General features: G+C 25.6%; 1 protein-coding gene across 9 annotated transcripts in view; it reads left to right on the top strand.

The window, feature by feature from the left end:
• The window catches only part of LOC135925795 (dnaJ homolog subfamily C member 2-like), a 32,368-nt gene extending 20,419 nt beyond the window's left edge, over positions 1-11,949 (top strand). For 6 of the 9 annotated variants that reach the window (XM_065461280.1, XM_065461282.1, XM_065461281.1 and 3 more), the window contains 2 exons: positions 11,059-11,274; positions 11,317-11,662. In XM_065461280.1, the coding sequence (XP_065317352.1) occupies positions 11,059-11,274; positions 11,317-11,358 (258 nt within the window). In that variant the 3' untranslated portion in view covers positions 11,359-11,662. Of the gene's footprint in view, positions 1-11,058; positions 11,275-11,316; positions 11,663-11,702; positions 11,771-11,880 lie in introns of those variants that run through there. The other 3 variants (XR_010571730.1, XR_010571729.1, XM_065461286.1) reach the window with 3 other exon arrangements.
• The last annotated feature ends 2,323 nt before the right edge of the window (positions 11,950-14,272 follow it).

Raw genomic sequence — 14,272 nt, 5'->3', positions numbered from 1 at the left:
AAAATTAAAATATGATTATAATATGTTCTTTTAGTGTTAAAATTTTTATATGCAAAACTTAATTATAATAAACTCTTAGTTATAATATTTATATGTTTTTTATAAAGGTATTGCATTTGCAATAAAAGTTATTTATATTTTGATAATATACTCATTTGTATTAGTTATAAATATAATTGTTAAATTATATATATTTTTTTAAATACCATTATGAGTAACAAGAATACTTAAATTTTATTGTAATCTTATTTTTTAAAAAATATTTATGTATATTAAATTTTTAATATAATAATCTGTATAAAATTTATACATTTCAAATTTATTTTATTGTGTACTATCATTAAAATAAATACATGATTAAATAATAAGATGCTGTATATATAGTATTTTAATAATAAAATCTATAATGAAATTTAAATAAATTTTTTAAAAATCATTTCATGATTAAGTTTTTTATATGTTTAAAATAATTATATATTAATTCATTCTTTACTGTTTTTTTAAGTTTGAGTTACTTGACATTGACGTTAAAATATTTGCGTTGGGACATAATTTACATTTACAAAGTGTAAACTTGGTACCATTAATTTTCTTAATTGGTTTAAAATAGTATTCAAATTGGGGCCAGGGAAGGGTTAAATCTTCTTCATCTGAAGAAGTAAGTACTATGGACATAATATTCTTTTAAAATAAATTAATTGATAATATTATTATAGTGATACCAAATTTTATTATAATTTTAACTCTTTATATTTTGTACCGCAGTATATATATATCTTTTACAAAACAAACAATTAATCGTCGTACACAAATAATAATATATATATTTAAAATTCATCATATATTTAATTGCCTTTGAGGCTAATTGTTTCTATTACATCTATTCTCTCCTTTTTTGGGCTCTCGATTTGAAACGGTATAAATTGTTTTCTTATCCGTTTTGGATAACGGCTGCTTGTATTTTCGTTCTCTACCACCGTTTGCTCATTACTGTCGATTTTCATCTTATCATTTATGATGGTGTCTTTGTTTATTGAGTCTTGTATTGGGTCAATGTCTTTGGTCACCAATTTGTGTATAGAATCAATGTCTTTGGTCATTGAGTTTTGTATAGGCTCAATGTCTTTTGCTATCGAATTTTGTATATGATCATTTTCATTCATTTGTGGTGTAGTTTGCATCGTTTCTTCTTCTCTTCCCTCCTCTCTATTTTTTAAATCAGAGTTGTCGAACCTATGTTTTAACTGATTAATATGTCTTCTCTATACCCCTAATTTAGTTCCAACTAAAAACGTCATTGGTCCTGTTCTTTTAACGATGATACCTGGTATCCAATTATCTTTTTTAAAATCTTTTGCATATATTTTTTCATTTATATTAAAAAAACCTGGTAACTGAGGTAAATATGGATGAGGATAAATTGGTTTTATTAATTGTAAAGGTCCTATGGGTTGAAATTTAAGCATAATTGAACTTGGTGATTGTTTTATGGTTATTTGTGGCGTATTTCGATAATTAAACAAAAAATCTTGTATTTTATTATAATCATTATGTTTTTTTAAAAAATTTATAAAAGTTTGTACTAACCGCTCCGCTTCTCCGTTGGTTCTAGGGTGGTATGGGACACTATATACATTTTTAATTGATAATTGTTTGCAAAATAAACTAAATTCTATACTTTGAAATGGGGGGCCATTATCCGTAACAATCGTATTGGGGTAACCGAAAATAGCAAAAAGTCTTAACAACAATTTTCTTACTTCAGTAAAATTATTCGTCGTCATTTTTTGTATTTCATGCCATTTACTAAAACTATCTATAATAACTAGATATATATCTCCGTTAATTGGTCCGGCAAAATCTAAATGAATTCTTCCCAGAGTTGTTAAACGCTATTTTTAAAAGTAGCGCGCTACCGATATAGCTATTTGTCAAAAAAAGTAGCGCGTTACGGCTTTCGCTATTTGTCAAAAAAAATAGCGCGCTATTAGCTACTTTTATAAAAAAAAATTTAGAAAAAAATGAAACAAATTTTTTTATATTTTTTTTTTTGCTTATAATGTAAATGTATAATAAATAATATTTAAAAATCAACATTTATAAATATAAAAATATAGTTAGTTTAGATTATAAAAAAATAAGCAATATAAATAAATATTTATTTTAATTTGTTGCATTTTAATATCATTTCAATATTATCATCCCCAAGTCTAGAGCGACGATCAGAAAGTATAAGCTTTGCTTTACTAAATAATCTCTCGACACTAGCACTTGAGGGCAAGGGGGTATTTAATTTTATCTATAAATTTTTAATATATGAAAAATTATCAAAAATATTCATTCCAATATTTTTTGATTGAAAAAAAAGATCAATTGGATTTTCTATTAAATCATCTTTAATTTCAAAAAAATTATTTGAGGATGTCTTCGTGGTAGATACTCGGCAATCTATGTTTGTTGGAGTAAGATTATTCAGCTTCGCCATTAGCCTATCGCAACCAAGGACATGAACTGTGTCAATAATAAAATCAACAATTACTTTATCAGCCAATTTTTGTGAAATATTGGCATGTTTATTATCAGTTAATTTGGTTTGGATAGTATTTGTCTTTTTGAATGAAGATTCTCCTATACCAAAATTTTTTATATGTTTCTCTATTTCCTTATAGCAAGTCTAATAAAATAAATAATATTATAATGTAAAAATAACAATTTACCTTTAGGTGTTTCTTCAGGTTATAGCTACTCGATTGATTTGATGATATTTTTTTTTACATTTTAAGCACAGGAATTTGAATCCAGTTTTTGTTTTAATATTTATTTTAAAAAATTTTTCAAATCTAGGGAATGGGAAATCGTTATTAGAGCTATTAAGTACATTTTCTTCCATTGAATCTTCCATGTCTGAATCATTTTCAAGGATTTGGTTATCCATGGGCGATGCCATTTTAGATTATTAACACAGATTGAAAATATAAATTAAAAATTGAAAATTTAAATTTCAAAATTAAATAATAAATTATAAAAATTATAATTAATTATGATATTATATTTAAATTTTCATGTTTATACATACATTCATTATATTTTTTAAAAGTAGCTAAGTAGCGCGCTACTTAGCTACTTTTAAAAAAAGTAGCGCGCTAAAAAATTAAATAATTTAAAAAAAAGTAGCGGCTATTAGCTATAGCTACCAAAAAAGATAGCGCGCTACTTTAACAACTCTGATTCTTCCCCATGGTTTTTTTGCGGAGGGCCATTTCCCTATGATAGTTTTATTGCCAGGATTATTTGTTTGACATAATTCACAATTCTTACCGTGTAATTCGATATCTTCGTTAATATTCGGCCACCAAACGTTCTCTTGTGCCAATAATTTTGTTTCAGTATAACCCTGATGCCCCATATGTAAAAAGACAAAATATTTACTTGTAATTTTTTTTTGGAATTATGGTTCTTAATCCCCATAATATACACCCTGCCTCCATCGTGAGTTCATTTCGGCGCTGAAAAAACGGTTTTAGATTTTCCTCTATTATCTTTGGCCATCCAGTTGTAAGGTAACGTGAAACCTTTGATAATACCGGGTCATTTCTTGTGTGTGCTTTTATATCTAACTCTGAAATAAATTGTGGAGCATCCGATACTATTAAATTAATATCTAACTCTTCCCAAGCAGATGGTTTACCGTCAATTGGAAACCGGGAAAGCATATCCGCATTACTATTTTTTTTTGTCCCTCGAAGTTGCAATTCATAATCATAATTTGCTAGTAGTAATGACCATCTTACTAATCTTGATGACATATCTGTTATTCTTTTATGTGGATTAAGTAACGATATTAGGGGTTTATGGTCAGTAATGATAATGAAATGTCTGCCAATTAAATATTGTTTAAATTTAATTAATCCAAATATAATTGCTAAAGCCTCACGCTCTATCTGACTGTAATTTCGTTCGGCAGCATTTAATGTTCGAGACGCGTATCCAATCAGTTTTTCCTCGTTGTTAATGATATGAGATATAACTGATCCTATTCCATGTTGAGACGCATCAGCAGCTAGAATTATCGGTTTTTCCGGATTATAATGTGTTAAAATTGGTGCTTCTGATATTAATTTCTTAAATTTATTTATTACAATTGTTTCATTATTTGTCCATTTCCATGGCACATCTTTCCTTAAAAGCCTATATAATGGAGCGGCAATAGTCGAAAAATTGTTTATAAATTTTTGATAATAATTTATTAAACCGATAAAAGCATGTAATTGTTTAACGTTTTTAGGTAACGGTGCGTCTAAAATTGCATTGACATTCTTATTTGTTGTCGTAATTCCCTCTTCGCTAACGGTATGACCTAAGAATTCAATCTTTTCTTTAAAAAAATCACATTTTTTTAGATTTAATTTCATACCGTTTATTTCTAACGTCTTTAATACATTTATCAAATTTTTCTTATGACTCTCAATTGATTCCCCCGTAATTATTATATCGTCCAAATATACCGCTACTCCAGGTAATCCCTTTAATAATGAATCCATTGCTTGTTGAAAAATCGCTGGCGCTGAGGCTACCCCAAACGGAAGTCGTGTGAAACGATACAATACACTAGGCGTGTTGATTACTAACAGCTTTTTTGCCTCCTCATCTAGCTCTATTTGAAAATACGCTTCGGATAAATCTAATACTGTATATTTACACCCATTACCTAGTGTGGCTAATAATTCATTAATTCTGGGTAAAGGATATTTATCTATCAAAATATTTGTATTAACCGTTTGTCTGAAATCACCGCAAATTCGTAAAGATCCATCTTTCTTCAATACAGGCACAATCGGAGAAGCGATATTCGAGTATTTTAGTCTTTCTAAAACTCCCATGGATTCCAGTCGTTGTAATTCCGTTTCGAGTTTTGCCTTCCACGCAAATGGTATCGGTCTACTTTTCATACATTGAAACTGAGGGTTGGATTTTACCGCTAAACTGGCCTTAAACTAAACCCTCTTCGTAAACCTAATTTTTTAGTAAATAATAAGGAAAATTTATGTACAATATTATCCTCCCAAACCTCATTAACTATATTACATTGATTTATTTTTATTAATTTTAATTTGTTTATTAGGTTTCTACCTATCAAATTTATCCCATTGTTTACAATAATAAATTCATGATTTATAACTTTATTTAATTAACGGGTAATATACATTTACCTTTAATATTGATCATTACATTATTATAAGATTTTAAAATAATATCCGTTTTTGTTACTGGTATTTTTAAACGATAAACGTCTTCTTTATTCAAAATGGAGACTGCCGATCCTGTGTCAATTAAAAATTTAATATAAATTTTATCTATCAATAATTTCACCTCAAATTTTTCTCGAGACTCCTCTGGAAATTCCCAATCCTCAAAAATTTCTCGCTCATTTTCTGGAACATCTATCGTTCGAATATATTCTTTCTTCCCACGATTCCTTCTGCATACCTTTTGTAAATGTCCTTTTATCCCACAATTATGGCAGATGGCATTCAAATTAGGGCACTTAGGTTTTATGTGATCTCCTAATCCACAACAATAGCAAATAATTTTTGATACTGGTTTGTACTTGTCATACTGCTCCCTTGTTACTGTTTTTGAGATTTTATTTATCTCCTTCCCTGCAGATAATTTTTCATACGACATTATTTCTGTAGTCTCCATTGCGGTCGCGATTTGTATTGCACTTTCCCATGTCAAGTCCTGCGTGTTAATTAATTTCATTAATATTTTTCCATTATTAATTCCTGACACTAATTTGTCCCGCAATACTGTATTATACATATCTTTAAATTCACACGTCTTCGCCTTTATCTTTAATTTATTAATATACTCTACGATAGTTTCATCTTTTTCTTGTTCCATTTTAAAAAAAAAATATCTTTCTAACATGAAATTCGTCTTCTTCACTTCATATAATAATTTTTTAAAAGTTTAATTATGTCATATGATATTTCCTCTAATGTCTTTGGCAAACACAAATTAAATAATTTAGAATAAACCTATAATCCAATATTCGCTAATAAAAATGATTTTTTGTCTTCTATTTTTGCGATTTTAAATATGAATTCCATCTTTGATAAATAAACTTCCATATTGCACTCCTTTATATTATATTTCTCCATTTGAAACGACTGCGCCATTATAGTGATACCAAATTTTATTATAATTTTAACTCTTTTATATTTTGTACCGCTGTATATATATCTTTTACAAAACAAACATTTAATCGACGTACACAATTAATAATATATATATTTAAAATTCATCATATATTTAATTGCCTTTGAGGCTAATTGTTTCTATTACAATTATATTTACTTTTGAATATTAATTTCGACAGATAATTTAACAACGAGAATTTAAAAAAAATATGTTGGAAGTGGTTGATATGAATTAAAACTCGGCTTAAATTATTAATATTAAGACATAAAAAATAAAAAATAAATAAAAGTAATTTTATAATACAATAAAATATGTTTTTCTTTTTATTGATATTTTTTGAAAAAATATAAAGTAACGAGTAAAGTAACGTTTTGCATTACCGTTACTCAAAAAAGTAACGTCGTTAAAAAAGTAAGTCGTTAGTAACGACGTTTTTTTTGACGTTACTTCACAGCACGAGATTTAACCGATTGCCGATTCGAAACCGGCCGATGCCAAATGCTGCATCTGGTGATATTTATTGAAACGTTTATTTTTGTTGTAGGCAGCTCTAATTGCATATTAAAAATTATCCTAAAAAATATTTTAAAAATATTGTGATTTGACCGATAACCGAAATCTTGCATTGCTGGCATTATTCATGTAAAAATATTTATTTTTTTTATATGCGTATATCTACATGTTATGTCTCAAAAATACTTTAAAAATATTGTGAATTTGACCTAATGCCGAATTCAAAACTGACCGCTTATTAAATATTCGATTGAGCAAATTTTCTAGTAATATCAATTGAAAAATGTTCATTTTTGTTTAATATCTCAATATACGTGTAAATAATTATCTCAAAAATATTTCAAAAATACCGTGATTTGACCCATAACCAGCTCCCTACCAAATTACTATATACTGCATTGCTAGCGTTATCCATGGAAATTTTCATTTTTGTATTATATGCGTATATTTACGTGTTAAGCATTATTCCATAAGATAATTTAAAAATTGTGATTTGACCGATTGCCGAACTCAAAACCGACCGCTTACTGATAATCGAATGACATAAATTTTTAGTAATATGAATTGAAAAATGTTCATTTTTGTTTTATATCTATAATTACGTGTAAAATATTATCAAAATATATTTTAAATATTTGACTTTAAACGGATTTGAATCAAATTTATAAAATAATTTCTAGAATATATTTAACAGGTAAATATACTTGTATAAAGCAAAAGTGTATATTTTTCCATGGATAACTTCAGCAATGCATTATCCAGTTGGGCCGGTTATTAGTCTGAAGCCCAGCTTTTTGAAGCCCGTGTTCGAATTTAAAAAAAATTTTTTGTCCCCGTTCGACCCGAACTCGATTTAAAAAAATTTGCATTTGAGTTTAAATATTATAATACCTATAAGAAAAAATTAAAATATTTTGTATTTATTCATATTGCCTCCTTTAATAAGTATATTTAACCCCCATTTTTATAAATATATAAATCTGAGGATATTTAATTGAATAGATCAAAATGAAAATATTTCATAACTGTTAACAAATTAATATTTTAGATTTTATGTTGGCTAAATATAAAATATTAATACAGATTTTATGATAGAATATGATGTAAGTAATAGAATTTAGCTAGTCACAATATAAATCACAATCACAGGTAATTGTTAATTTGGTAAATGGAAATCGCGTAAATGAATAAGTGAAATGATCAAAAATGATATGTAATTGATTGACATTTCGACGAAGCATAATGATTATTGAAGATATTTAACATTTAATTTTCGTGCTTTCGAGAAAAAGTCTTTATTGTTCGAACTCGAGCTTCGTTTCGGACTTTGAACAGCTTGTGCATAGCACTAATCATTCACTATTGATTGTCATAGATTCATGCTATATATCCATTTGTTTTTCATATTTTAAATTCATATTAATAATCGAGTGAAATGTTTTGTTTAATATTTACGATTCGGTTGAATTTAATAAAATTTAGCTTTAATTTTATCATAAGAAATGGGATTAAATTTTTCTGGTATTGTAAGCGCTTTATTGATCTCTCTTTTAAAATTTTTTGATCTTTTCACATTCGTTCCATAATTTATGAGAAATTTATTCCTTAATAAAAAATTTATAAAAATTAGAAATCTTGTATATATTCTTAAGTATTAAAAATTAAATATCAATGCTATAATATTTTTAAATTAAGATGCCATGTTATAGCATCAAAATATAAATTTGATATTAGCGGCCAATATTTTAAAAAAAAGAGGAATAAGGGCAATTTCATGAACATCATTAGAAAGTATCGAATCCAAAACTTTAGCCTCCTATTACTAATTGTTTCTGAGATATCTATGGTCAAAAGTCACAATAATGACCTTTTTTTGAAAAATATTATTTTTAATAATTAAGATAAGTTGAAAAATAATGATGCTAAAAATAAGAATTATGAATTTTATATCATTTTGTAATTATATTAAAGGTCTTTTATTAAATATTAAGGATTTTTATAAAATAATAATCTTGCGGTTTTTATTTAAGTTATAAATTTTGAGCCTGAAAGTTCTTGGCGTTTCTCTTTTCAAATTTCTTTAAATTTAATTTTATTATCCACCTATATTATTATATGCAAAAAATTGAAACTTAGGACAGCCTTGGATTTTTTATTAATACGATTTTTTAAAAAGAATATTTTTTCAAAAATAGATGGCGCTTCTATATTTTTGACGCCTTGATAATTTCATTTTACAATTAATAAGTACGCCCAGTCGTCTTTGATGGGCTCACTGTTAAAATATAATATTTTTATATTAAAAGGAGATCTGGTATTGATAAACAAAAGAATGTGCTCGTCCTTTAGAGTGGAGAAAATTTATTTCTATTTGCATCTACCTTTTGCACAAATCCTAACCACCTATCGTTTTCTTACATACATGTCAATTATCCTCTAATTTCATCGATTAACAGATCCTCACATGGATTTACTATATTCTCCACAACAAACATCTGCTAATTGGAATTTAAGTATTGAGCTTTGTTAAACTGATTGGAAACACTAATGAATTTTTATATCACAGGTATTGAGATTTACTAATTTAGTCTTTCTCTTCTACAATAAGAAAAATTTATCTCGATTGCTAATTTTTATTTCTAAAATAACTTGATATTTTCGCTATCTCTTTTTCAATAAGTATTTTTTTATTAATAGTAGATATTCCAATTTCATTTAAAGTATTATTGATTTTGTATCTATTATTGTAGATGATGTGGTGATATTATTTATTTCATATTCGCTGTTATTTTTAGATTTTTTACTGTTAAACGCTTACGTCATTGATCAGAAATATAGTGTTTCCCGCCTTAATATTTGGAAATTGAGTCACCCATGTCATAACTTTTGGCAGATTCATTTTATAATTAAAGTGCTTAGATTCTTTAAAAAGGATTTGAGCATTTATATTTATACATCAATAATTTTATGAAAAAATATAATTAATATGGATGTACCGATTCGGATCGGGCTAATATTTCACCCATTTTAAAATATCGATTATCGGCCAATATTATAAAATTTTCCTATCCGATCCGATATAAAATAGCGTCTTTAACATCATAAAATTTAAAAAATAAGTTATATCTAAAATAATTTTTTTTTATAAATAAAATCAAAATTTATTTATATGTACATTTTTTAAATAATAAAAATTAATTAATAAACATTCTGCCATATTATTATTTTTTTGCACATTCTGTTTATAAAAGTGTGATAATCTCTTCAGAATCTGTTTTTAGTGAAGCTGGTGATATTGACAGTTACCATCACCGCAGGCTGACCTCTGGTAAATTGGAAAGTTTGGTATTTCTAAAAAGAAATCTTTGATATATTAATTAGTGATCTGCATCGGGCCTAATTTTTCAAGCCCGGCCCGGCCTGAAATTTTTTTTAAAAAAGTTTTGCCGGCCCGAACCCGAAATTTTTTTTAAAAAATTTACCGACCCGGCCCGGCCCCAATTTATTTAAATATAAAAATTATTTTTATAATTACTCAAAACATCTTTTTAGTAAATTTAATCCTTTATTACAAAAACAATAAATTTTTACAAGTTATCTATAATAATAATAAGTAAGTCTCTCATCGGCGACTTAAATAAGATTTTTATAATATTTTTACTCGAAAATCTTATTATTTATGTTTGAAAATGGAAAAATATCTTTAAAAAAATAAAATTTTAACAAAAATGCGTTATTTTATATAGAGCTCCATTTATTTTTGAAAAAAATATTTAATTATTTTTTTTATCGTAATAACTAATACATCCATGGCTGTCCAAGTTAAAAATTTCTTGCAAGTGGATATAATGTAAGTGAATAAAAAAATATTAAATTTAAATAAATTTGGAAAGCCAAACACCTGAAACTTTCAGGTTTAAAATTTATAACGTTAATAAAAACCGCTCCATTATAATTTTATAAAAATCTTTAATATTCACTATAAGGCTTTTAATATAGTTACAAAATAATATAAATTTTTTATTTTTCGAAAGAGTTATTTTTGGCCATTTTGACTATTAATATCTCAGGAACTATTAGTAATAAGAGGCTAAGATTTTGAATTCAGTGCTTTCTAATGGTGTTCTCTCAGTTTGCAAAATTTTATTAAAATAATCGAATTTGTATAGAATCATCCATAATCATCTCGACCCGATAAAAAATCTAATTAATTGTAATAATGCCTTTACAAAATTGGTGCTAATTTTTAAAAATCGGATTATTTTTTAGAAGGGGAAGGAGCCTCACCACCTAGCTAACGATACGCCTATTGATAAATATTTAAATATAAATATATTTAAGGTTTTTGATGACTATTCCTCAAAATCCAATAATACTCTAAAAGAACAAAATCAAAATATTAAAATTGACTCAATCCCTATTAAATGGACATGCGATGAACAAAAACTGCTAGAGAAAGGTATAAAAACAATATCCTTTAAAGATCATGATAGATGGCAAAAAATAGCCGAAATCGTTAAATCAAAAACTAAACTTGAGTGCATGATGCGTTACAAAGTTTATTAATTTTAATATATTTTTTACATTTTACCATCACAGGAATTAGCAGAAATAGTCAAAAAACGAAAAAATCCTATTTAAAGAGTCTAATTAAAAGTGGAAATGCTCAACATTTAATAATAAATATGATACTTGAATTATGCAAGTTATATATAAAATTATTTGTCAAAAAAATAGCCTTTTATATTATAAATTGATATTATATCATTAGATTTATTGTTTTCAATCAACTAGATACCTTTTTTGAGGACTTTAATTACTAGTTACATTTTGAAAAGCTCATTTAAAATTTTTATTTTATTATATCTAATTAAAGTTTTAAAATATTTTTATAAATGTATGTTAATCAAATTAAAGTTTATAATAAATCTTGTTTGAAATTATTTCTCGCAAATTTCGTAAATATCATTTTTATTTAATAAAAGATTTCCTTCAACACTTCTCCGCCTCCTCCCCCAAAATGAATTCAATATGTTATTATAAAACTTTTTTTAAAATAATGACTAAGAATTTGAGAAAAAAAAGGTGTTTTTTAAAATCATATTTAATTTTCTTAAAATAAATAAAACTAAAATTATATTTTTAAATATGTAATCCGGCCAGATTTCTTCAATACAAATAAATATCCAATAAAATTTGTGTTTGAAAAAGGACAGAAATCTTGAATATGCCAGTTTTATTGAATAGAATATTTATATATTGTAAATAAAATCTCCCTGACAATTTTTTTTATAATAAAATTAATATTTTACTTTGCATAATATATATATTATAATTTTATCTTATATTATTAATGACTGTTGGGGGGGGGGCACTCATTTTAAATTGAGAATATTAATGTTATAGTAGCAACCTCCTGTTCTTTTGGAAATGAGAACAAATCTTTTATCCAAATTTTAAGTCAAAGATCCCTCCCCGGCTCATATTTCTATTATGATCACTTATTAACGATACAATATACTATAGTATAAATGGCGTAACTAAATATGATATAATATGCATAATTAATAGGGAGATAATCGATAGTTTTGCAGAAATTTTGAGATAAATGATAAACAATTAAATTCTATAAGATTTTTTTTGAAAAACTGACTTCTAATTTGTACTTATTTATAAGCATGGAACTTTATTTCTGGGCTTGGACTTTCTCTTAATTTCATTATAAGATAACTGAAAAACTTTTATTAAAATATATAACATATTGACACAACAAATATTACAAAGATGTAACAAAAATTGGAAAACAAATAATTGCTAAACTAATAGCTAAACTTAATTTCGACAAATTCACAATAATTTTTAAATCTTTATTATCTTTGAAAAATAATCTATAATAAAAATCTTTTTTGAAAAGTCAAGAGAAATATAATAATGAATCAAAAAACTTCATTTTACATAAATCATAATAAAATGAAATGTCAATCACTAATGATTGATATTATATAAAAATATTCATATAAACAAAGAAATATCTTACCCACTAGGACATACCACCCCTTTATGGGCCAGTGACTCCCTACAAAAATTTAAATATACAAATATCTATAAGAATTATTGTTATATCCACATTTTACAACAAAATTTATAAATTTTCTTTATTTCTTAATATTCGAATTCTGGATTCCTCATTTTTACTCCCATATTTATATAATCTTGAGATTGATTTTAATAAAGATAGCAGAGTTGTTAAAAGATACTTTTTAAATGGATCTAGATACAGATACATCGTCTAAAATAATATCTAGATACCGATATTTTAATCAAAAATCTATCTAGATACAGATACCACATTTTTATATCTAGATCCTTTAACAACTCTGAAAGATAGTCATCAAGTAATCTTTGGCTTGATTTGAATAACAATAGTCATAAGGAAATCGTTGGCTTGAATTGAATAACGATAATCATCAGGTAATTGTTGGCTGGATCCATAGTTGGTAACGTTCATTGATAAAAAAAAATTTTTTTATTTTTATTTTAAACTACTGACTATCTACGTCAGAATTTTCCTGTTATCATTTTTTATTATTTCTTTTTTATCATGTTGAATGATATCAATTTAAATTATTTAAGGAATTTAAATTATTTAAGGAATTTAAAAAAAATCAATTATTACAATTAATAAATTTAAAAAAAAAACTTTGTAATAACAAATTAAATATAACTGACACAGGTTCAATTATATAAATAATAAAACTTTTTTTATCAACACATTTCAATATTCTCTTAACAATACTGATAAGATACATACAAAAAAATTCATAATTAACAACAAGTCATTAATGTCCCATTTTATATAAGTTTTTATTTTTTTAAAAATTTTACACATTGTTCAACAACAATGTCTCTTTGTATTAACAAAAAAAATATTTTTTTATCTATATCATAAACAGTCATTTTATCCGTGGTATACACAATTTAATTTTTTCTCAATGACCATTAATTTTAATAAATAACATATTATAATTATTTATCCATTTCAAATCTTTCCTTTTTATCCATATCAACCGTCATTTTATTATCAGTGGTACAAACAATTTAATTTTTTCTACCAACATGTTTTATATTAAAATTTTGCTATCCTTTTTGATGATTTCTTAATAAAAAAATTAAGCCACATTGATCTGGAAATAAATTTTTGACACATGTAGTCTGACTATTGTCTAATTTTGCATAAATTTTTACAGCTATATGAAAAAATGTGGTATTATTAACAAAACGAAATTCTTTGAAATTATAAGAATTAGTTTAACAAAACGAAATTCGTCAAAATTACAAGAATTAATTTAAGTTCTCTTTTGATTAACACATCATTAAGTTCTCTTTCGATTAACACATCAACTATTACTTATATAAAAGGGTTTAAGGACACCCTCGTTAAAATATCAGGTATCCAATCTATATGGGTTTAAGGACACCCTCGTTACAATATTAGGTATCACATCATTTTATATAAATGGGTTTAAGAACACCCTTCTTACAATATCAAATCTAT

The sequence above is a fragment of the Gordionus sp. m RMFG-2023 genome, chromosome 3 (assembly GCF_954871325.1).
Source record: "Gordionus sp. m RMFG-2023 chromosome 3, tfGorSpeb1-WG-v2, whole genome shotgun sequence".
In the NCBI taxonomy this organism is placed as follows: Eukaryota; Metazoa; Nematomorpha; class Gordioida; order Chordodea; family Parachordodidae; genus Gordionus; species Gordionus sp. m RMFG-2023.
This window is presented reverse-complemented; position numbering and strand designations above follow the sequence as displayed.